Source organism: Ranitomeya imitator, chromosome 3 (genome assembly GCF_032444005.1).
Source record: "Ranitomeya imitator isolate aRanImi1 chromosome 3, aRanImi1.pri, whole genome shotgun sequence".
NCBI lineage: Eukaryota > Metazoa > Chordata > Amphibia > Anura > Dendrobatidae > Ranitomeya > Ranitomeya imitator.
In genome coordinates this window covers 525,469,146-525,495,399 of record NC_091284.1, presented here as the reverse complement: position 1 = coordinate 525,495,399, position 26,254 = coordinate 525,469,146, and the positions used below count along the sequence as shown (strand labels likewise).

The window sequence follows — 26,254 nt, the reverse complement described above, 5'->3', positions numbered from 1 at the left end:
ACTATCTAATAGACCTGACAGAATAACAAATCTGCAGGTGGTTGGGCATTTAGGAAATAGAGACCACAATATTGTGCAGTTTCACCTGTCTTTCACTAGGGGGACTTGTCAGGGAGTCACAAAAACATTGAACTTTAGGAAGGCAAAGTTTGAACAGCTTAGAGATGCCCTTAATCTGGTAGACTGGGACAATATCCTCAGAAATAAGAATACAGATAATAAATGGGAAATGTTTAAGAACATCCTAAATAGGCAGTGTAAGCGGTTTATACCTTGTGGGAATAAAAGGACTAGAAATAGGAAAAACCCAATGTGGCTAAACAAAGAAGTAAGACAGGCAATTAACAGTAAAAAGAAAGCATTTGCACTACTAAAGCAGGATGGCACCATTGAAGCTCTAAAAAACTATAGGGAGAAAAATACTTTATCTAAAAAACTAATTAAAGCTGCCAAAAAGGAAACAGAGAAGCACATTGCTAAGGAGAGTAAAACTAATCCCAAACTGTTCTTCAACTATATCAATAGTAAAAGAATAAAAACTGAAAATGTAGGCCCCTTAAAAAATAGTGAGGAAAGAATGGTTGTAGATGACGAGGAAAAAGCTAACATATTAAACACCTTCTTCTCCACGGTATTCACGGTGGAAAATGAAATGCTAGGTGAAATCCCAAGAAACAATGAAAACCCTATATTAAGGGTCACCAATCTAACCCAAGAAGAGGTGCGAAACCGGCTAAATAAGATTAAAATAGATAAATCTCCGGGTCCGGATGGCATACACCCACGAGTACTAAGAGAACTAAGTAATGTAATAGATAAACCATTATTTCTTATTTTTAGTGACTCTATAGCGACAGGGTCTGTTCCGCAGGACTGGCGCATAGCAAATGTGGTGCCAATATTCAAAAAGGGCTCTAAAAGTGAACCTGGAAATTATAGGCCAGTAAGTCTAACCTCTATTGTTGGTAAAATATTTGAAGGGTTTCTGAGGGATGTTATTCTGGATTATCTCAATGAGAATAACTGTTTAACTCCATATCAGCATGGGTTTATGAGAAATCGCTCCTGTCAAACCAATCTAATCAGTTTTTATGAAGAGGTAAGCTATAAACTGGACCACGGTGAGTCATTGGACGTGGTATATCTCGATTTTTCCAAAGCATTTGATACCGTGCCGCACAAGAGGTTGGTACACAAAATGAGAATGCTTGGTCTGGGGGAAAATGTGTGTAAATGGGTTAGTAACTGGCTTAGTGATAGAAAGCAGAGGGTGGTTATAAATGGTATAGTCTCTAACTGGGTCGCTGTGACCAGTGGGGTACCGCAGGGGTCAGTATTGGGACCTGTTCTCTTCAACATATTCATTAATGATCTGGTAGAAGGTTTACACAGTAAAATATCGATATTTGCAGATGATACAAAACTATGTAAAGCAGTTAATACAAGAGAAGATAGTATTCTGCTACAGATGGATCTGGATAAGTTGGAAACTTGGGCTGAAAGGTGGCAGATGAGGTTTAACAATGATAAATGTAAGGTTATACACATGGGAAGAGGGAATCAATATCACCATTACACACTGAACGGGAAACCACTGGGTAAATCTGACAGGGAGAAGGACTTGGGGATCCTAGTTAATGATAAACTTACCTGGAGCAGCCAGTGCCAGGCAGCAGCTGCCAAGGCAAACAGGATCATGGGGTGCATTAAAAGAGGTCTGGATACACATGATGAGAGCATTATACTGCCTCTGTACAAATCCCTAGTTAGACCGCACATGGAGTACTGTGTCCAGTTTTGGGCACCGGTGCTCAGGAAGGATATAATGGAACTAGAGAGAGTACAAAGGAGGGCAACAAAATTAATAAAGGGGATGGGAGAACTACAATACCCAGATAGATTAGCGAAATTAGGATTATTTAGTCTAGAAAAAAGACGACTGAGGGGCGATCTAATAACCATGTATAAGTATATAAGGGGACAATACAAATATCTCGCTGAGGATCTGTTTATACCAAGGAAGGTGACGGGCACAAGGGGGCATTCTTTGCGTCTGGAGGAGAGAAGGTTTTTCCACCAACATAGAAGAGGATTCTTTACTGTTAGGGCAGTGAGAATCTGGAATTGCTTGCCTGAGGAGGTGGTGATGGCGAACTCAGTCGAGGGGTTCAAGAGAGGCCTGGATGTCTTCCTGGAGCAGAACAATATTGTATCATACAATTATTAGGTTCTGTAGAAGGACGTAGATCTGGGGATTTATTATGATGGAATATAGGCTGAACTGGATGGACAAATGTCTTTTTTCGGCCTTACTAACTATGTTACTATGTTACATCAACAAACTGGAGCAAGTCCAGAGAAGAGCGACCAAAATGGTGACCGGTCTGCAAACAATGTTCTATGAGGAACGTTTACAGGATTTGGGAATGTTTAGCTTGCAAAAAAGACTGAGAGGAGACTTAATAACTGTTTACAAATATCTCCAGGGCTGTCACGTTGTAGAAGGATCATCTTTATTCTCATTTCCACAAGGAAAGACTAGAAGCAATGGGATGAAACTGAATGGGAGGAGACACAGATTAGATATTAGGAAAAACTTTTTGACAGGGTGATCAATGAGTGGAACAGGCTGCCACAAGAGGTGGTGAGTTCTCCTCCCATGGAAGTCTTCAAACAGAGGCTAGACAGACATCTGTCTGGGATGATTTAGTGAATCCTGCTTTGAGCAGGGGGCTGGACCAGATGACCCGGGCGGCCCCTTCCAACTCTGATTCTATGAGACTGCCATGTCACATTGGCAGAGCCTCTGAGGTGCCAGAACAGCAGAACCACCCCATAAGTGACCCCATTTTACAAACCAGAGCTCTCAATGAATTCATCTACAGGTTCACTGAGCATATTGAAACCACAGGCATGTTACAGAATTTTATGACATTGGGTGGTGAAGAAAGAATAATTACTTTTACCTCTAATATGTTGTTTTAGCCACAAGTTTTTATTTTTTAAGGTCCCCATTTCACCAGCCACAACACATGCAGGGACTGCCTGTTTGTTAGGAAATCCTTGCATGTGTTGCTGTTGAGCAGCTGCGAGACATGCAGGCGTGGGGACTTGAACATGTTATTTGAGCACGCCGAAGTCACACCCGAGCATCACTAGTAATGAGCAATGTCTCAGTGGTTAGTAATTCTCCAAAATTATGAATTAATTTCAGACTGCTGTAAATAAAAACAATCACAGCACAGCTGTAGAATATGTTGATGCTATACAAGCAATGAAAAATAAATACAGTTGATTGTAAATGGACCTTTAGCTATCTGATCAATATGTAATAAAACTGTTCTAAAATTCAATAGAATTCTGCCATTCTCTACAATGTCCCTTTCATTACTTGGTTTTTGTAACTTTTTTTTCTTCTGTTTGTTCTTTTTCCCTCAAGAAATCAGAAGTTGTACGTTTCAATAACAATATCAATGGTAATGATTTTTTTCTTTTTTTAATGTGTGCAGTAAACCTAGGAACATTTGAATATGGACAGTGCACTAAGCTGGAACAGTGGCTGTTCTCGGGCACTGCGGCTAACTCTTATATATGAGCCTTTCTACTCTGGCTCTGTATACTGCTTACATCTGCCCGCTACTATCACTTTAAAATAGCTCATCGGTGAGGGTGTTGGACCCCCACTGATCAAATATTGGTTACTTATCCCAAAGATAGGTTATCAATATGTACCGTATATACTCGTGTATAAGCTGAGTTTTTCAGCACTTTTTGTTTGTGCTGAAAACGCCCCCCTCGGCTTATACACGAGTCACTGTCACAGAAGCCGGCAGGGAGGGGGAGCAGCGGGTCACAGGAGGCAGGAGCCGGCAGCTGTATCTGTGCCCACTGCTAAAGCGAAATGAATATTCACTGTGAATATTCATTTCTCTTATAGTGCGCAGTTGTAGCCGCCTGCTTCCAGCACACATCCTACTTGCAGTACCTTCCTGTCGCGTCCTCGCTGCATCTCGCTCTGGCTGGCGCCAGCAGCTCTTCAGCCGGGCGATCACATGTTTCCTGCTCATGAAGGTAATTAATATTCACGTCTCTCCACTCCCATAGGCGTGGAGTGAGTATTCATTACATTAATGAGCGGGGGGGGGGGACACATGATCGCTAAACTTATCCGTGTACAATAAAAATGGCATACTGTACACTACTCGCCTCCTGACCCTTCACTGTCCGAATGATGTCACCGCTGTGTCTATTGGTGTTATTACATTACTGCTGCAGCCCATTAGCAGCTGATAATGAGATGCAGCTCTTGTATTACAAAACAATGCCACGTGCCCACCCACGGATACAGTGTCGACATCAATGGAACAGTGACAGTCTAGGTCACAGGGGTGTCAAACTTCTTTTCACCGAGGGCCACGTCCACGCTATGGTTGCCTTCAAAGGGGAGCTTGTAATTGTAAAGGCTCCTGCAGACGTCGGTGCAACATGGTACAGTGCCGGCAAAAAAAAATCTTTACACTTGCGCAGCAAAAAAAAACTTTACATATAAAATCCACATCATTTCACTTTTTAAAAATGTACACAATGGGGGAGATAATAAAAAACTGTCTAATATTAAAGCTGGCTTTGTTGCAAATATCAACCAATCAATGCTCAGTTTCCACTTCTCTGGTAAAGAGAAAGCTGCACTCTGATTGGATGTTATGTGCAGCCCAGCCAGTTTTGCTATTAGGCCGGCCTCACACTCAGCGTTGAAAAATACGGTCCGTATTTTACGGCCGTAATGCGCTACAAAATTAGAAATACGGTGATCCGTAAGAACTCCGTAGGCAAGGTGTGGTCGCGTATTTTGCGCATGTAATGTTGCGTATGTAATCCGTATGCCCACCGTAATGCGTATTTTTCACGCAACCTGACAAAATGGACATTTAACGGTTTTGGCGGCTGAAATTGCTTTAAATTACCCTCATCAACCCTATTTAAGGCCTCTACAACAGGTGGCTCACTCCCATATGGTCATTTTGTGGTTTTGCAACTGTTGGAGTGTTGTGGTAACGTTTGGACCATGTCTGACCACCTGCAGTTCATCCCAACGCAGCGGGTTTTGTTTAACTGGCTATTGTCTCGTCGGTTTGGCCACCCATACCCTGTGATTGTGGATCCGCGAAGGAGGAGCAGAAGAATGTGGGTGCATCCTCTTCTGACTAAACGCCTCACTAAAGGCCATTTTCATCGGCTATATACAGCTCTGTGGGAACATCCAGACAAGTTTTATCTCTACTGTCGCATGTCTATACAAACATTTGACAGATTGTTGGAGATATTACGCCCAGGAATAACATTTCAGGACACAAGGCTGCGCAAAGCCATCTCTGCTGAGTAGCGTCTTCTCCTCACGTTACGGTATGTATTCTCCATCCTCACATACTGTATGTTGATGATCTTTTTTAAAAAAATGTCTTATTTTTTAAATTTTTACCCGTAATATGTGTACATTAAGGCCAAAGCAGATGTGACAACGTGACGTAACTGTTATATTTCAGCCCCTTAAGGACATTTTTCCCTTTTCAGTGTTAATTTAGTATCACACAAATGCAAATATGATTGTGCTTATTCATGTTTTGTGTGCACTCTTGAAACCTACCTAATTTTTTGTGTTTGTTTAACTTAGATTTCTGTCCACTGGATTGTCCTTTGCGGGTCTCCACCTTGAATTTTTGATTGGCCGCTCCACCATTTCTGGCATTGTGCGGTTAACCTGTCGCCAAATATGGGATAGACTTAAGGACCTTGTGATGCCTGAGCCCAAACAGGCTGATTGGCTCCAAATAGCCCGTGGGTTCAAGGTCAATTGTGACTTCCCAAACTGCATTGGAGCGGTGGATGGGAAACATATTAGGGTACGTAAGCCGCCGAACTCTGGCTCCCAATTCTACAACTATAAGCAGTTTTTCTCTGTAGTTCTGTTAGCTGTAGTTGACAGTAACTACAGGTTTATAATTGTAGACATTGGGGCCTATGGACGAACTGGAGACTCTAGGGTCTTCAATTCGTCTATAATGGGTCGGCGGCTACGTGAAAACCAGTTAGACCTCCCACCACCACAACAACTCCCAGGCTCCACTGCAGAAGCACTGCCTTTTTTTTTGGTTGGAGATGAGGCCTTCCAACTCACCAGACACGTCATGAGGCCTTATCCCCGGCGCAACCTGGACCACTGTCGGAGGATATTTAATTTGCGCCTTTCTAGGGCACGCAGACTGGTGGAGTGCGCCTTTGGTATTCTGGTGGCCAAATGACGTGTCCTACAGACTGCCATGCAGCTCAGTGAGGCTACAGTCAATGAAGTAATCAAAGCATCAGTAATTTTGCACAACTATACCCGCATACATGATTGCTTCTCAGATGGTAATGATGAACACATGTTGCGTAGTGTCATTAGTCCAACACCACATGGCCCTCCTCCGCGCCGTCCCCTTTCTGGCATCAAAGTTAGGGATGTATTGACCAATTATTTTGTTTCTCCTCAGGGTTCTATTCCCTGGCAAGATTATGCTGTTTCTCAATTGTGATTTTATTTTTTTAAAGATATGTTTTTGAAATATACTATTTTCATCCACTGAAAACGTACTGTGTGTGTTTTTTTTCCTTAATGACCATATGTTTCTGTTTTCTGAATATGTGTGTGATGCAAAAATGATTAGTCTACAAACATCAATTGGCTTTTTGGAAAACTTTTTACTAACTTTGCAACCCTTTTTTTTTTTTTTTTTTTTTTTTAAACCATATTTTAGCCATATGGTTTTTATAAGCCTTTTTTATGGGTTGCTTTATAACAAGGATCCACAACAAAGTGGAAATGTTTAGCAAACACAAAATTGACATGGTAGCCAGCTACCAAAACACAAAACAAAAAAAAAAAACATATTACAGATCCCTGTAAGTTGGTAGGGGAGATGTTGCCAGCTCTGGGTCCTGGTCAGGGGGCCTTTGTTGGGCCGATGGCAGTTCATCCTGTGAGGATGCAGTGGCTTGTGGCCAAGAATACTGGCCTTGTCCATATTGGCCAGATGTGTGTTGACCATAAGCCATTTGGCTCTGTGCATCATGCTGAGGTACAGATTGCCTTGCATCATACCCCAACCCAAAATGGCCATGTTGTCCAAACCCAGGTTGGGACCAGCCAACATCACTGGGTCTGGAAAAGTGGCCATATTGGGATTGGGGGTTGTAGCCTGCCATTTGGTAGTCTAATGGCCTTTGTAGATTTTGGGATGGGAGGGGTTGAAGTGGAGGCATACGTGGAGTAGGTGCAGCAAATCCTGATTGATTTGGCTCCTGTTGAGGGAATTGAAGGCGCATGAGGTTGGTTTGGCCAAGCTGCCTTCGCTCCAGGTATTCAAAAACCTCATAGGGGTTATTTGGAGGGGTGCTTAAATCACTCAGGATTTGTATACACCCTCTCACACGTAGCCTCACCTCACGGGGAAGGGGTCTAAGGTATCGGGCAAGGCTGCGGGCAAAGGCCTCCTCGCCATCATCTGTGGCTGCCCTGGCCAAATAATTGAGGACCCCAGCATCAACATCACTTCTTCTGGCTTCAAGCTCTCTCCTTCGCCGGGATCTCCGTAAAGGCCCAGCTGCCTGTGGGGATGACACCAGTGGGCCTGTAGGGCTGCTGCTGTGGCCATGTTCCACGAGCCTTTCCACATCATGTGCTGCTGAGGGTGGTGGTGCAGCATCTTCCTCACTTGCTGCTGCCTGCAGTGATGATGATGCTGATGGGTCCTCAATGATGGATGCTGATGCAGCCAAAGATGGTCCTGCAACCTCTTCCTCCACACTTACAGGATCTATGATAGGGTCAGATTCTGATCCGGTTTCCCTCTCTGTGAGGTTTGACTGTGTTCTGTTAAGAAAACCATAAAAGGAAATTATTCTTTTGACATTGTTTAATTACACATCTGTGTGCAATATTAACACAAAAAAAACACAACCTCAGATCAGCACAACATCTCCTTCTCTACTCCCCTATTATCTCATATTCACACAAGAATATACAAGATTTGTCTTGGAGAGCCCCACAAATGTACCAAACACTATCACGACACATCATAATGTGGCATACCATTTCAAGCTAGACCAAAACCATGAAGACCCACCTCTTCAAACAATCAGATAACCTGCAGGAACAACCCATCCAACAAAACACTGCCTGAACATCTCTAAACTCGCATACTACATTCTCACCCATCCCTTGTTGAATCTTGGGATGCTTGGCGGCCAGGGTCCTCTCTCCTCCAGGACACTTTTAGAATTTATGCTTGTTTACATTATTGTTTGCACTATATTTACACATCCTTACATGGAATTTTCAATGTCATAACCCTAATCCACAAAAAAGACTGATTTATTTTCATTACAAATGTGTAGAGTGGTTTTTACTTACTGCCTAAGATCCATACTGACATCCAAAAAGGAAAGACTGTCGTAATATATATACTTCCTCTTCTTCAGTGGGGCTGCTGACCCACTCCTAGCCCGCTGCTGTCTTTCCCGCCGGTATTGGTCCCGGATGCTGCGCCATCGTGTCATAACATCATCCACTGCAATTACAAGGGCACAAATAATGTTCTATATCATTCTGAACATAGCTTATTCCAGTTGTCAGTCATATTTGTAATTTTTAAGCAAAAAGTTGCTAGAGCACAATAATTTCCATGGTGAGTCAGATGATAAAGGGGTTACATGCAGAGGGCTATATATCGCCAACAGTTAATAACTTGACAGTATCAGACTGGTAGAGAGGGGAGAGAACCCTGTTCTTGCAAACATACATTAGGTAAGATATGATCGGATAGGAAAGGAAAATGACTAAGACTAATGATCGAAATTATGTAAAAATAAGACAAGGGACAACAACCCTCTGGACGGGGTATGAGGCCAAGAAAATATTTAGCAGGGCAAGATCAAGATGAACTATGTCCAGAAACACTTTGGCATGTTACTCAGCTTTATAAAATGCCAAAAAAGGCCATAAATGACATATAAAGATAAAAAGGATTGCTCAAGTAATCATGTAGGGAAAGCATCTTTTAAAGTTAAATCTTGTGAATACATGAGTGTACTTACATAGACTTGTCTGCTCTGCACGTGGCCGTTGGGCATAATCAGGGAATAGTAGCCCACAGATGGCCCTCCAAGCTGCCTCTTTCCTGGCCCGGTTAGAATAGTTAGGATCCCGCTGGTCCCATATTTCAGGCTTTTCTTGGACCAGGATGAGGAGCATATCAACATTGATGATGTTTGCCATGCTGCTTGGAACTCTGTGGAGGCGAGCACCAGACTTCCGGGATGTCTGTGTGGCTTTTTGAGCTAATTAGCATGTCTGAGTTTCATGATTGAGGGCTTGTCTCAATTCCTTGCACCTGGAGATGTCTGGCGTATTTAACGCAAGTCACACTGTTGGTCCGTGTGTAATCCTTATATTTCTCGCACCCATAGACTTTCATTGGCGATTTTTTTTATTTTTTTTTATTTTTATTTTTTTGCGCACTACGGTGACAAACGCAGCATGCTGCGATTTTCTACGGCCGTAGAAGCCCGTATAATACGGATCCGTAAAATACGGCAGGTAGAAACTTGGCCATAGAGATGCATTGTACCGTGTGCAATCCATATTTTCTGCACCTCTCTTACGTCCGTAAAACTCGCTAGTGTGAAGCCGGCCTCAGGCAGTCTTTTATTATCCCCCTCAGTTTTTTATTATCTCCCACAATGGGTCGAAAGAAGCTTAAAATGGAAGAGAAATCCCGTGCCTTGACTCTTCTCGAGAAGGGGGATTCGGTGATTGCTGTAGCTAGAGATCTGAGAGTGTCAAGAGAAGCAATTTATCAACTGAAGCGGTCGGCGGCATCATTGCCTCCTGGGATGGTACCGCAGAGGAAGTCAGGCTCTGGCGCACCTAAGAAGACTTCACCAAGGACTGATAAGCTTCTGAAGCGTGAAGTGATGTCACATCCTTCTATAACTGCTGTTGAACTAAAAAACAAGTACCCTATGCTCCTCCAGAACATCGCAACTAGGACAATGGGGTCCTACTATGGACCTGGGTCTACCAAGTTGTCGTGCCACAAAGAAGCCCATGCTCACAGCAGCAATGAAGAAGAAAAGGCTTGCCTTTTGTAAGAAATACCAAGATTGGACATCTGAAGAGTGGAATAAAGTGATGTTTAGTGATGAGAGCACATTCAGGCTGGTCAGGGGAGGCTCAAAGGTTGTGCGTCGTCCGAGTACCGTGTCACAGTATGACCCAAAATATACAGTACTAAAGGAAGTGCTGAAGACACACTGGGTAAACATGAACTCCACATACTTAGCCAGCCTTGCTGAATCCATGCCTAAACGACTGCAGATGGTGATAAAATGTAAGGGTGACATGACAAAATACTAATTGTAATAAAATATCCACACTAAAACACTTGAATCCACTTGAATAGTAACATTTTGTGGTTTCATTGAACTTGTAAAGATTTTTTTTGCCGGCACTGTACAAGCACGGACTGTAATTCATGGACTGGTCAGGGGCTATAAGAGAGCTGTCTCTGGGTAGTAGAGCTATAAGCGAGCAGTGCCAGACCTCAGAGTCCAAGATGGACTGCTCTCTATGCTAAGTACTGTCTGCTTCATACACTAGGTCATGAATTTGTATGAAACGCTTCTAAAAGTACTAATGAAGAAAACCCTTCCAGATATTTTCAGTCTGTGTACATGAAGGTAACAACTAGAATTATTAAAATAGTTCAAACACTGTTTTACTACTTGGTTGCTATTATAAATCTGAGACTTGAATAATTTTGCACTTTATCAATTTATCGAATCCCATTAATTCGCTCTCATATTGAATACCCAGTGATCATACTTGTAGACCCTGTATACCTGTTTGCTACAAATTGATACCTTGATGCTTGCTTTTTTTTATCTTTGATATATTGTAAAAATAAAATTTGAACTATTTTCAATAATTCTAGTTGTTTTTCATGTACAGAGGCCGAGCTTCTCTGGAAGTGTTAAGTACTGTCTGTGCTATGATTCAAAGATCAGAAGTGCTGTCTGACTGCATTCACTCAAATTCCAAATAGCACCAGTATCCTGTGCTGGCTCACCTGTGGGAAGGTATACCATCCAGCTGCCATAACATCACCCCAGCGGACCCCTAAGCAGCATCTGTCACCCTGACCGAATACCGCAGGTGGTGTCACAAACATATCCCTTTAAAGACCTTTCCCCCATTTTACAACGGACGCCCCTAGGGCCACGGACTGGGTCAGCCACCGTGACATCCCCCTTGAGAACCGAAGGGCCCGGCTCCGAGTACCCCACTGCCCTACTGGGGGCGATCCACAAGCAGTGTACATCCCCTATAAAAGGGATCCATTTGGATACTCTCATGTAACTAGTGCATTTGGTATGTTCTCAATATTTTTTTTTTTTCTCCATGTCATTTAGAAGCTGATGACTGTGGAAAAACCCAACGGATAGTGCCTAAGGTAAATGTTGTGTTTTGTTGTTTTTTTTTTGTTTTTTTTTTGTTTTTTTCCCATTTGGGTAAAAGAAGCGTTTCTCATGGAGTTTCTGCATCTCATGCATTGCTGATATTGCTATCCTGAAATCTATTTAGGTGACCACAAGTGGAAAATGGGTAAATGTCCTTGACCAACACTTGGTTTATACTGTTTAGACTTTTTGCAGTAATTCTTATTTAGTGAAATGGTATAATAAACCCTATAGTGACCTGTTTATTAAAGGGAATCTGTTTTTTGAAGTGCATTGAATAGCACAGTGGATAGCTGCTGAGAGGGGGGGGGGGGGGGGAATCTCTTTAAATCTTCAGCTTAGCGAGTGTGACCTGAGCTTAAAGGTACTTTCACACTCAGCGACGATGCAGCGATACCGACAACTATGTCGATCGCTGCAGCGTCGCTGTTTGGTCACTGGAGAGCTGTCACACAGACAGCTCTCCAGCGACCAACGATGCCGGTAACCAGGGTAAACATCGGGTTACTAAGCGCAGGACCGCACTTAGTAACCCGATGTTTACCCTGGTTACCATCGTAAAAAAAACAAACACTACATACTTACCTTCAGCTGTCTGTCCCCGGCGCTGTGCTTCTCTGCACTAACTGTGAGCACAGCGGCCGGAAAGCAGAGCGGTGATGTCACCGCTGTGCTCTGCTCTTTCCGGCTGGCCGGCGCTCACAGCCAGTGCAGAGAAGCACAGCGCCGGGGACAGACAGCGGAAGGTAAGTATGTAGTGTTTGTTTTTTTTACGCTGGTAACCAGGGTAAACATCGGGTTACTAAGCGCGGCCCTGCGCTTAGTAACCCGATGTTTACCCTGGTTACCAGTGAAGACATCGCTGAATCTGCATCACACACGCCGATTCAGCGATGTCTGCAGGGAGTCCAGCGACGAAATAAAGTGCTGGACTTTCTGCAGCGACCAACGACATCACAGCAGGATCCTGATCGCTGCTGTGTGTCAAACTGAACGATATCACTAGCCAGGACGCTGCAACGTCACGGATCGCTAGCGATATCGTTCAGTGTGACGGTACCTTAAGTGCGAACGGCGGTAAGTGTGTGACTTGTGATTCGGTGGAGAGGTATTTGGAAAACCTTTAACAAATACCTGTGTGAATTGGTGTGAGGTGCTGAATTGGGAATAGCTGTATTCACAAGGGGTTAATTTAGGATGGGGGCTCATAATTAAGGGTTATAAGGGACAGTTGGTTGTGGCTCAAGTCCTTTTGGAAGTGCATTGAACAGCAAGGTGGATTGCTGCTGAGGGGAAAAAAAAATCTCTTTAAGGCCGGGTACACACACAACGTATAAAAATACGGTCCGTTTTACACGGACGAGAATCGCACAAATGTTTACAAATTAGTGATCCGTATGCAGTGCGAGGATGGCATCAAATTATCCGTGTGACATCCGTATGGCATCCGTACGGCGAGATTTTCTCGCCGGCTTGCAAAACGGACATAGAATGGATCCATGGCCTCAAAAATTATTAAAAACATATATACAGTCTAAATATATATATTTCAGTATGTCATATGTCAGTGAGACACATATATGTACATATATTTCATACAGCGCTAGATAGCAGAAAAGCCGGCAATTCAATTGCCGGCTTTTCCTATCTCCTTCCCAAACCCGACAGGATATGAGACATGGTTTACATACAGTAAACCCTCTCATATCCCTTCTTTTGTTACATATTTCTCTTTAGTAATGTAAGAAGTGTCTTTGTGTCAAATTTGGTGCAATTTTCTCCGCCAGAGTGGTAAAGCCAGTGACTGAGGGCAGATATTAATAGCCTAGAGAGGGACCATGGTTATTGCCTCACCCGGCTAAAAACAATGCTATTGTAAGGTGACATTAAGCCAGGTTAATAATGGAGAGGCGTCAATTATGACACCTATCCATTATTAATCCAATAGTACGAAATAGTTAATAAAACACACACACATTATTACAAAGTATTTTAATCAAATAAAGGCACATGATGTTTTAATATTTTATCATACTCTTAATCCACCTGAAGACCCTTGTCACCTGAAACAAAGTTAAAAAAAACAAACAACAATATTCCATACCTTCCGTCGTTAGTCTTGTCCCACGCTGTAAATCCATCTGAAGGGGTTAAATCAATTTACACCCAGGAGCTCTGCTAATGCAGCTGTGCTCCTGACTGTAAAACTTGGTGAATGAATGGAATGCAAGGGAATGTACTGTAGTTACCTCGAGTCGCGGTGATACGCCCTCTGCTGGATGAACTCATGGATGGGAAAATATTCTGAAAAGTTCCCAGGCTTGAGAAAGTAAAAATAATCCCAAAATATTCTTTAACTACGTAAATAGTAAGAAACTAAAAAATGATCGTGTTGGCCCCCTTAAAAATAGTCAGGGTGAAATGGTGGATGAGGAAAAAGCCAATATGCTAAATGATTTTTTTTTTTTTTTCATCAGTATTTAAACAAGAAAAATCCATGGCAGACAATATGATCAGTGATATCAAAACCTGCTTAACCCAGCAGGAAGTACGGCGGCGTCTAAAAATCACTAAAATTGACAAATCTCCGGGCACGGATGGGATACACCCCCGAGTACTGCAGGAACTAAGTACAGTCATTGATGGACCATTATTTTTAATCTTTAAAGACTCCATAATAACAGGGTCTGTACCACAGGACTGGCGTATAGCCAATGTGGTGCCAATATTCAAAAATGGGACAAAAACTGGACTCTGTAATTACCGTATAGGCCAGTAAGCTTAACCTCTACTGTGGGTAAAATCCTGGAGGGCATTCTAAAGGTACCGTCACACTTAGCGACGCTGCAGCGATACCGACAACGATCCGGATCGCTGCAGCGTCGCTGTTTGGTCGCTGGAGAGCTGTCACACAGACCGCTCTCCAGCGACCAACGATCCCGAGGTCCCCGGTAACCAGGGTAAACATCGGGTAACTAAGCGCAGGGCCGCGCTTAGTAACCCGATGTTTACCCTGGTTACCAGCGTAAAAAAACAAACAGTACATACTTACATTCAGCTGTCTGTCCCTTGCCGTCTGGTTCCTGCACTGACTGCTGGCCGTAAAGTGAAAGTGAAAGCACAGCACAGCGGTGAGTCACACAGCGGTGACTCACCGCTGTGGCTGTGCTCTGCTTTCACTTTACGGCCAGCAGTCAGTGCAGGAACCAGACGGCAAGGGACAGACAGCTGAATGTAAGTATGTACTGTTTGTTTTTTTACGCTGGTAACCAGGGTAAACATCGGGTTACTAAGCGCGGCCCTGCGCTTAGTTACCCGATGTTTACCCTGGTTACCAGTGAAGACATCGCTGAATCGGTGTCACACGCCGATTCAGCGATGTCTACGGGGAGTCCAGCGACGAAATAAAGTTCTGGACTTTCTTCCCCGACCAGCGATCTCCCAGCAGGGGCCTGATCGCTGCTGCCTGTCACACTGGACGATATCGCTAGCGAGGACGCTGCAACGTCACGGATCGCTAGCGATATCGTCTAGTGTGACAGTACCTTAAGGGATGCTATGCTGGAGTATCTGAAGAGGAACAACCTCATGACCCAATATCTGCATGGGTTTAATAGGGACCGTTCCTGGCAGACAAATCTGATCAATTTCTACGAAGAGGTAAGTTCTGACTGGACCAAGAGAATGCAGTGGACGTAGTGTATATGGACATTTCAAAAGCTTTTGATACGGTGCCACACAAAAGGTTGATACATAAAATGAGAATAATGGGGATAGGGGGAAAATATGTGTAAGTGGGTTAAGAGCTGGCTCAGGGATAGGAAACAAAGGGTGGTTATTAATGGAGCACACTCGGACTGGGTCGCGGTTAGCAGTGGGGTACAACAGGGGTCAGTATTGGGCCCTCTTCTTTTTAACATTTATTAATGACCTTTGTAGGGGGCGTACAGAGCAGAATTTCAATATTTTCAGATGGCACTAAACTCTGCAGGGTAATCATTACAGAGGAGTACAATTTTATATTACTGGATGATTTATGTAAACTAGAAGCTTGCGCTGATAAATGGCAAATGAGCTTTAATGGGGATAAATCTAAGGTCATGCACTTGGGTAGAAGTAATAAGATGTACGAGCTTTTCAACAGTATTCTGTAATGCTGTAGATAAGCCCCCGATGTAACCTAAAAGATAAGAAAAACAAGTTAGATTATACTCTCACCCAGGGGCGGATCGGTCGGGGTCCGGCACCTCCCATCTTAATGCGATGACGTCCTCTTCCTTGCTTCTGTCGCGGCCCCGGCGCAGGCGTACTGATTTGCCCTGTTGAGGGCAACGTAAAGTACTGCAGTGTGCAGGTGCTGGGCCTCTCTGACCTTTCCCGGCGCCTGCTCACTGCAGTACTTTGCCCTCAACAGGCAGAGAATTACGCCTGCGCAGGAGCCGCAACAGAAGCTAGGAAGAGGATGTCATCGTATGAAGATGGGAGGGACCCGGACCGTCCCTGGGTGAGTATAAGAAAAACAAGTTTGATTATCTTTCAGGTTACATTGGGGGCTTATCTACAGCTTTAGGCTATGTGCACACGTTGAGGTTTTTTCGTGTTTTTTTTTCGCTATAAAAACTCATTAAAAATGCATACATTATGCATTCTATCATTTAGAATGCATTCTGCATGTTTTGTGCACATGGATGCGTTTTTCTCCGTGAAAAAAAAAAACGCACCGCAGTAAAAAAATGAGCATGTTCATTATTTTTGCGGATTTTCTGCAATTCTATGCATTTGGTAAAAAACGCACAAAAACGCGGTAAAAACGCATGCGGATTTCTGGCAGAAATGTCCGGTTTTTGTCAGGAAAATTTCTGCAAGAAATCCTGACATGTGCACATACCCTTAAGGTACCTTCACACTGAGCAACTTTCCAACGAGAACGACAACGATCCGTGACGTTGCAGGGTCCTGGATAGCGATCTCGTTGTGTTTGACACGCAGCAGCGATCAGGTTCCCGCTGTGACATCGCTGGTCGTAGCTAGAAGTCCGGAACTTTATTTGGTCGTCAGGTCGGCGTGTATCGTCATGTTTGACAGCAAAAGCAATGATGCCAGCAATGTTTTTCCATGCAGCAACAACCAGTGAGAACGATAAGTGAGTCACCGTTACGTCCCAGGATTGCTCCTGCATCGTTCTGCTGTTAGTGTTTGACGTCTCCTAGCGACCTAAACAGCGACGCTGCAGCGATCGGCATTGTTGTCTATATCGCTGCAGCGTCGCTTAATGTGATGGTACCTTTATAGAATGTTGTAGATAATCCCCTAATGGCGGTGGCAGCAGCTTATATGCGAAAAATGAGGTGACAGATTCTCTTTAATGTGACATCCTGTCATCAGGTTTTTGCTACGTAATCTAAAGACACAATGCTGTAGAGATTAAAACACAGATTTAAGTGATGCCTCTTATCAAGCTGGGTGGTTTTGTTTGCTGACAATGATTGGTTTAGCACCAGGAGCTTCTCATTGCTCAGACATGTGCCTCCCGATCCAGCAATGCCCCCTCCTGTGAGGAGTACCCCACTGTCTGTAGAAATTGTATATGGAGAGCCTGGTGTGGGCAGGGTTAGCTTCCTCAGCACTGCTTCATTGCTAAATCTAAGTAATCAAAGTGATACATCGTTGGATTCCGCTTTTCTTTGCCTACATCATGCTGTTCTCAGGTTCTACTTTTTGGGGGTTTTTTTCTTCCCTTCTTCGAGAGGCCAAATTCTGACTTTATAGTAGTTTTCAGCAGTATTGGTGCTGTTTAGGGGTTAATTTGGGCGGGTTGCTGTTTTTAGTGGTTGGCTTTGACCTGAAAAGTGAAATTAGAAATACTGGAAGATTTTATTATGACCAAGTAATTTTTTCAAACAGAGAAACTTGGCACTCAAAAAGAACTTTGGCGTGGATAGATATTTATTCAATGTGCATCCATAGCGACAAAAGTTGAACGTTTTCGGTCCACATCCAGACCTTCATCAGAACAATTATACTGATACACTGGGAAATACATATATCCTGTCAAAACTGGTTCCAACAGAGTTTTAAAAAAGCCTGGATGCGAAGAGAAAGCCTGAGTGTGTCCTCGCACATAGATGGCTGACAGAACTCTGTTTTCACCAACCTGTTCTACCTACTAATACTAATACATGGAGCTCAGGTAACACAGAAGTTCTGGAAGATGCGCTAAAGATTTTAGGTTCTCACTTCTCACTCTGATTCAGCATAGCAAATCTAGAGTGAGAAGTAGCAATCCATGATCCAGACAACAGAATTCTATCATCTGTGCCATACAGAGAAGCATGTGCCTTGAAACAAAAAAGATGAAATAAAGTTACACAAACTAATTTTGAGTTTTGTCAGGGTTATTTAATAGTTAAGAATCTACTTTATGTATATACTCTAATGAATGTGTTGCTCTATTTTAGGTTGAACAATTTTCTGGTCAAACCTCTGTTGCCTCAATGCGATATGAAAAAGAAAATCCTTATACTGATGGTAAATTTTCAAGTTTATGGACAACTTTGCATGTGTTTTAATACTGTATGTATTATGTGGGATAAAATATTTCTGCAGTTGGTTTTTATTATATTTTAACGGGGTATTTTTCCCTGCAGCTTGCATTTATCCCAATACAGTGCAAGCTGCTGGATTCTTTACAGTATCAATCCTGACAGCTGCCACTGTTGGCTTCATCACCAGCATCCATCGCCTCCATTTAACCCCTAAGACACTTGTCAGTGGTAATACAAACTAAACATTTGATATTTCTTAAACGTTACTGACTTGTAGAAAAAATAATTACCAAGTCAATTGTACTTCAAAGTGCACATTGGAAAAACAAAACCTACCAAAAAAAGCCAGCCGAATTTTTTTTTTTTTTTAAACTCCTCCCTATTTTTTCAGTACACTATATAATGAAATGAATGTTTAAATTAATATGTGCACATAAGGTGATAACTTTGTTAAGGGTTGAGAAGCATGCTCACCTGATGGTGTTGAGTGGCACAACAGCCATATAAACCCCTATAATGAGCTGGTGCAGAAGAAGTGCTCCTACCTCTAGATCCAATGAAAATTGAAAGCTGTTTTTTACAGTACAAACAAAAATTGAGGTTTCATAAATCTCATGCACACGTTTGTTTTGTTTTTTCACTGAATGAGAACTGTAGTGTTTTTGAAATCTGCAACATGTCAATTCTTTCAAATTTTTGCTGCGTTTTTTTCACCAACAAAAAATGAAAAAATGCTGTAAAAACGCTAGTTTTTTTGGTGAGTAAAACTAACTTTATTAAACAAGTACTGTAGACAAATCACACATTAAATGCATACCCCAAAACATTGCAAAAAACTAATCAAACGCTTAAAAACTGGCGTTTTGAACACAGTGTTTTTAGTGCTAAGAGCAGATTTTGACTGCAAAAAATAATGAAAAAATGCTGAGTGTAAATGTGGCCTTAGGTCATTTTCTGATGACCACTTCCCTTTAAAAATGTGTGCATGCAGTTTTTTAGTTATCTTGTACGATAATATATGCTTTGACTTCAAATGCTAAACTAGCATTTCACTATGAATTTATTGCATTAATATGTTTGTTTCCAGACCGCGAAGGATATGCTTCAAAACCAAATTGTGACATGACTGTTTTTAACAAAACCGTTCGTATTGCGTTACCTCTCAAAGCCACCGTTTCCAACGTGAAGAGTTTTAACGACATGAGCGACAAAGTACTTTTAAAGTCTCCTGTAAGGTCTAATGTAGTGGTTTTTATAGCAAATGATAGTGAAATCTCAGACAATGAGGAAACCAGCTTTTCTGAGCCAGGGAATACAACGCTTGAAGACTTCTACCCTCAAATGATTCAGAACATGAGCAGGGTTTGGAATGTAAATATGAGAAACATGGCTGCTTTTAATATTCTCCGGCATTACAGACGCCAAATATTGTGTAGACATAAGTTAACAGCCGTGAAAATGGTCAACAGGTGTCTGAATAAGACGTTTACCATATTGCCTGCACCACATGTAGAGGAAACTGTCAATGTACTTGATTCCACACTGCTGCAGGATGAATGTTTGAGCAGATCAGATCATTCTGTTAAAAGTCAGAAACCAAGTCTAATTTTAGGTAAATTGGGCAGTCCTGGTGTCTCCTCTACACATCACCATCTCTCCAGGGGCAACCGTAATAAACCTTTTGAACGTATCGTAGATAATCGGGCTGTATACAGAGACAGTCCACTTCCTTGCAAACAGCACAAAGAAGAAAGTTGTGTTACTGCTCTTTGTAATGGCTCAAGAGCATCATCTGATTTTTGCAAAATGGCCAATAGCCCGACAAGGAGTGTAATCAATGAAAGCCAAATGTTTGTTGACATAGCCAAATCTTCATACGGCAAAGACTCGAGACAACAACACACTCCAAGCAGAAGAAAATATTTTTCTGGGTCTTCTATGTGGCAGAGCCCTAAAAACAAGGTTGTCCGAGTAAACTGCAATATGAGCGAAATGGCCGGGAGCACAAGTAGGTACCTAACCAGTCAAAGCCTGGTGGACGTTGATGAGAGAAAGCATGGATGCTACAATGAACATACTGGGCAGCTAGTGGATAAAACACGCAGTCTGACCCGTAGAAATTCGTTTTCTGGATTTCCCGTAGCTCACAGTCCAAATAAGGAGTTTGAAAACCTGTATAAGAAGCTAACACAGGCTAAATGTGGGCCTGATTATACATTGGGTAAAGCGAAAGTGCAGTTCTCCAACACGATTGCTTCTTTGGTCAATTCACCAGGATCAGTAAGGGCCAAAAGGCCTATAAGTCATGATTTATCCTTTTCAATGTCAAAGAAACCCAGGAGCGCAACTGAAGCTGTAGTCGGTACTTCAAAATCATCATCTTGTAGTCCGACATGGTCCGGAGCCAGCTGTGCCCAGAGCCATTTAGTAAGTTCTTATTCGTTTTTGACATCTTTATCTGCTGAAAATCAAATACAGTTATATGAAAAAGTTTGGGCACCCCTATTAAGCTTAATGTTTTATAAAAATTGTTTTTTTGCAACAGCTATTTCAGTTTCATATATCTAATAACTGTTGGACACAGTAATGCTTCTGCCTTGAAATGAGGTTTATTGTACTAACAGAAAATGTGCAATCTGCATTCAAACAAAACCTGACAGGTGCATAAGTATGGGCACCCCACCAGAAAAGTGACATTAATATTTAGTAGATCCTCCTTTTGCAAAAATAACAGCCTCTAGTTGCTTCCTGTAGCTTTTAATGAGATCCTGGATGAAGGTATTTTTGACCATTCCTCTTTACAAAACAATTCCAGCTCAGTTAAGTTTGATGGCATGGACAGCCCTCTTCAAATGATCCCACAGATGTTCAATGATATTCAGGTCTGGGGACTGGGATGGCTATTCCAGAACAGTGTAATTGTTCCTCTGCATGAATGCCTGAGTAGATTTGGAGCGGTGTTTTGGATCATTGTCTTGCTGAAAGATCCATCCCCTGCGTAACTTCAACTTTGTCACTGATTCGTGAACATTATTGTCAAGAATCTGCTGATACTGAGAGGAATCCATGCATCCCTCAACTTTATCAAGATTCCCGGTGCCGGCATTGGCCACACAGCCCCAAAGCATGATGAAACCTCCACCAAATTTTACTGTGTGTAGCAAGTGTTTTTCTTGGAATGCTGTTTTTTGGCCGCCATGCATAACGCCTTTTTGTATGACCAAACAACTCAATCTTGTTTTCATCAGTCCACAGGACCTTCTTCCAAAAAGAAATTGGCTTCTCCAAATGTGCTTTTGCATACCTCAGCCGACTGTTTGTGGCGTGCTTGCAGAAACGGGTTCTTTCGCATCACTCTCCCATACAGCTTCTCCTTGTGCAAAGTGCGTTGTATAGCTGACCGATGCACCGTGACACCATCTGCAGCAAGTTGATGCTGCAGCTCTCTGGAGGTGGTCTGAGGATTGTCCTTGACTGATCTCACCATTCTTCTTCTCTGCCTTTCTGATGTTTTTCTTGGCCTGCCACTTCTGGCCTTAACAAGAACTGTACCTCTAGAACTGTGTTCTTCCATTTCCTTACTATGTTCCTCACAGTGGAAATTGACAGGTTAAATCTCTGAGACAGCTTTTTGTATCCTTCCCCTGAACAACTATGTTGAATAATCTTTGTTTTCAGATCATTAGACAGTTGTTTTGAGGAGCCCATGATGCCACTCTTCAGAGGAGATTCAAACAGGAGAACAACTTGCAAGTGGCCACTTTAAGGCTGTGTGCACACGATGCAGATTTGGTGCAGAATTTTCTGCATAAAATCTGCACTAAATCTGCATATCCTGGCAGAATCCGCAGGTGCGTTTTTTTTATGCGTTTTTTATGCGTTTTTTTAATGCGTTTTTTATGCGTTTTTAATGCGTTTTTTGTGCGTTTTTGATGCGTTTTTTGTGCAGATTTTACCAATGGATTACTATTATGGAGGGGTGCAGAAACGCTGCAGAACTGCACAAAAGAAGTGACATGCACTTCTTTGAAATCTGCAGCGTTTCTGCGCAGATTTTTCTGCACCGTGTGCACAGCTTTTTTTTTTTCACATTGATTTACATTGTACTGTAAATCACAGTGCAGTTCTGCAGCGTTTCTGCTGCAGAAAAATCTGCAGTTCTGCACTAAATCTGCATCGTGTGCACATACCCGAAGTAGCTTTTCTCATGATTGCATACATCTGGCTATAAAGTTCAAAGCTTCAAACATTACAGTGTCCAACAGTTATTAGATATATGAAACTGAAATAGCTGTTGCAAAATAAAAACACAATTTTTATAAAACATTAAGCTTAAGATAAATAGGGGTGCCCAAACTTTTTCATATAACTGTATATATCAAATGTTTTGTAGGTACACTAGATACATCTTAGATCTGTTTAGCCCCAACCTCCCCATTACCATGCATGTTCAGCTTTTCAACAGCATTTTCTGTGCGTTGAATGTATAATTGTAATGGATTTCTGACAGCAATGTATGGTACACTACTCTTTTTTGCCCCTGCACAAATATTGTTTGATAAATACTTTACATGCAATATTTTGTCATTTGTTTTTTTTTCTATGTGTTTGTTTTTTTATGGTAAATTGCCCCTTATAAACATTTATTTTCAGGTTGCCTCAGCTCTTCCGGCTCATATGTGGCCTTACAGTTCAGGGTCGCAGTTGAAGAGTAAGTAAACTTTTTGAGTCTTTTTTACACCATAAACTTGTCTTAAAAAGCTTTGGAAAGTCACAAAATGTGGTTGCAATTCGAGGGAATGCTAAAATTTGGCTATTCTTGTTGTTCTCGCGCCATTTTCACCTGGCTCCAACAAAGTGTCTGGAGCTGGGACAGGGGCATGGTGACCGCCGCTCATGACAAGTGGCAGCATTTACTATGCCACAAAACTTATTCCAGCAGGGACTGAAGTAAGATTTGTGGCAAGGCTCACGTGGAGGTACACGCCACTTGACAGTGACATAGTCTCATTCTGTTTATGTAGCCTTTATAATAACTTTTTTTTTTCTTTTTACAGGATCCATTTCCCCAGGAAAAAATGGTGGAAGCCCTAACAGAACAAATGCACGGTAAACGATAAACATGCATTTAATCTTTTCAGGAACGGTTTTGCTAGGAGCGGGAGAGATGTTTAGATAAAGCATCCTGATGTGGAAAAAGTGAAGGAATTGCTTTAGTATGATTTTTCTTCCTGCCTTTTGGAATCTGCTGCTTTTTAAATCTTTAGCCAGGAGCATTCTGTGATTTGCGTCATTTTTGCTTTGTCCATTTTATGAATATAATGATGCAACAGTATAATCTGTATTTAATTTTCCTATTCTTTTGTTAACTTTTGTAATTTTTTCTTTTTTTTTTTTTTCACCATAAAGCATATACAGGAAGCTAACTTACCAAGATGAAGACCGCTAAAAGGAGTCTCCTCTAAGGCATCTGTTTTTGCAAATTGATAAAAAAAAAAAGCTTGTTCGGTGGTTTTAATTGTTGTCTTTGTGGTGGTTTTAATTGTTGTCTTTGTGGAATATTCCTGAGATACCATATCAATATTCTAACTTAAAGGGAGTCTTTCAGACCCAAAACGCATATTAAATTGTCTAAATAGTGATATAGTGAACTTGGCCTCTCTAAAAACTATACAGCAGTATACATTTTAGTGGCCAAACAGGACTTTTTTGTCATATGGAAATGAGGGATCTGCGTTGCACCCTTGGCATGGCTAAAGGATTTGCACTGTTACTCCCCAATTTGCATTCTGATCCCGTATTCGGATTGACAGCGCTCCCTCGCCTAAACTCTTTTAGCGGTACACTGACAACGAAAGAGCGCAGCGGCGAACACGCCGTGCCGGCGCACACTCAGCCCTTGCTCATGTGTATAGCCACTGCTCACTACACTGATGCTTGAAGTGTATCAAACAGGAGCCTGGTGTGCGTGTGTGCCAGCCACTCAGCTCCTTCAGGGACAGTGCTCAGAATCCAAACTGAGGAGGCGTAACGTGGCAAAGAGCCTTTGGGGTCACCCGTTGTTTCCTATTATGGTGGCCTATTCTACCAATAATGCAGCATCAGTTGCTGAAGAGCAAATTCATTAGTGACAACAAATATGGCTGCACTTCCTGTGGACCAAGTTGCACAACTTTTGGCTACTGCTGTAAATGTAAAATAAAAATTGTGGCCATTTTTAAATTTTAAGTGGAATTTAAAAAAAATATCTATATTAAGAGAGAGTTTTAAAATGAACGTTAAATTGTTGCACGTTGATTGTGATCCATAGTCTCTCAAACAGATCAAGTAATATTACTTTAAAGGTGTTGTCCACTACTTGGAAAACCCCTTCTCAATTAATATTTCACCATGTATCTAATAGCCTGTACTAGTCTCTCATGCGCCATTGACACGTGATCTCTACAGCCAATTACTCGCACTTCTTTCAGGCATAAGCGACGTCTGGAGGAGGTTTAGAAAGCAGAAGTTCTCACTTCAGTTTAGTCTGAAGGAAGTGAGAGTGAAGCAACCTATTAGCTGCCGCTGACTGGCTGCAGGGCTCACATGACATGAATATAGTAAGGGGTCTGGGTGGCAGACAAATCCTTTAAAGTTTCTTTTGCAATCTCACATAGGTGTTTGTATGTATGTATGTATGTATGTATGTATATATATATATATATATATATATATATATATATATATATATATATATATATATATATATATATATATATATATATATATATATATATATTGTACCATATTTACCCAACAATTACAAGACAGCTTCATCATGAAGCACAAGCAGGAAGAAGAAGAAAAATTTGTTTTCCTTAAATTCTATAAATCCCCTTAATCCTTTTAGATCTTATCCACGCACGGAATAATGATTACTTCTGAGAAGAAATACGTGAAAACATGGCTAACAGTATTTCTGCTCTACTTGGAAGCAAATGGTGCATTACTTTGGCTTATTAGTTGGGTCTATCTGGACATATGACCACTGTTAAAACAGGGGAAAGGAAGACTACTTTTTACACTAGAGGTACTGTAACCTTGGCTGATTTAACACTTCCAACATTAATGTCCTGAGTCTGGGCCAGCCGCGGGTCACCTGATTTCATCAGCCTCATATTCCTATAGGGCTGGTGAGCTCTGATTCAATGACCGTCTGCCGGTTGAGATATCTCGATCTGTGCACAGTACGTGAACGTCAAACTTGTGAAACCAGCACATCAGAAACCTGAAAAGTCATAATACTGCACAGGTAATCTGTAATGTACACTGATATCTCCATGACGTCAATTTGGAAGTGGAAAACTTTGTTTAGGACTAGTGATGAGTGAACGTGCTCGGATAACATCTTATCCGAGCATGCTCACGTGTTAGTCGAGCTTCTAGGCGTGCTCGTATATTATGTTCGAGTCTCTTTGGTGCATGATTTACGGCTGTTAGACAGCTTCAGCATGTGGGGATTCCCTAACAAACAGCCAATCCCCATATGTGTTGAGGCTGTCTAACAGTTGCAATTCATGCAGCCACAGAGACTCGAAGATAATATACGAGCACGTGCCGATGGGATAAGACGTTATCTGAGCACCTTCGCTCATCACTATTTAGGACCTGTCAAGTGCTGATTTTTGATTGCAGTTGGGCTCTAGGTATTTTAGAGCATAACTGATGAATTGGTAAACAAAAGTTTTGTTTGTTTTGTTTTTTTACTATTACTGTCAATAAATGTCAAGACAATGTTTTACAGAAATACTTGATGTTTTAAGGAGAAATAAATACTTTGAATAGTTTGTTTGTGTTGTCTCTTGTGTACCTGCATTAAACCTTGCTCCACTTAAAACGGGCTTTCTCCACCCCGTTCAGCTCAATCTGTGGTCTGAGTTCAACAGAGAAGAAAAGAAGTCTTGCTTCTCAAAAATAAAAAACACCCACCTCTTTTCCACTGGTCAGCAGTTCACTGGCTGTTCTGATACAGGGGTTGGCCCAAATTATAGTTGGTGGATGGTTGTCCATTTTGAAAAACCATTGAATCACATGTTAACTCTGATATTTCTAGCCTTTAACATAGGGTTGTGGATTTGCTGGGGTGGTATTAAGATCCTTCCACTGATCTGCTG

General features: G+C 41.9%; 1 protein-coding gene across 4 annotated transcripts in view; it reads left to right on the top strand.

The window, feature by feature from the left end:
* The window catches only part of HJURP (Holliday junction recognition protein), a 74,403-nt gene extending 49,628 nt beyond the window's left edge, over positions 1-24,775 (top strand). For 2 of the 4 annotated variants that reach the window (XM_069757772.1, XM_069757773.1), the window contains 6 exons: positions 11,509-11,549; positions 18,015-18,084; positions 19,189-20,528; positions 22,755-22,812; positions 23,159-23,210; positions 23,511-24,775. In XM_069757772.1, coding sequence (XP_069613873.1) covers positions 11,509-11,549; positions 18,015-18,084; positions 19,189-20,528; positions 22,755-22,812; positions 23,159-23,210; positions 23,511-23,550 — 1,601 coding nt within the window. In that variant the 3' untranslated portion in view covers positions 23,551-24,775. Of the gene's footprint in view, positions 1-3,439; positions 3,477-11,508; positions 11,550-18,014; positions 18,085-19,188; positions 20,529-22,754; positions 22,813-23,158; positions 23,211-23,510 lie in introns of all 4 variants that reach the window. The other 2 variants (XM_069757771.1, XM_069757774.1) reach the window with 2 other exon arrangements.
* Positions 24,776-26,254: the final 1,479 nt, after the last annotated feature.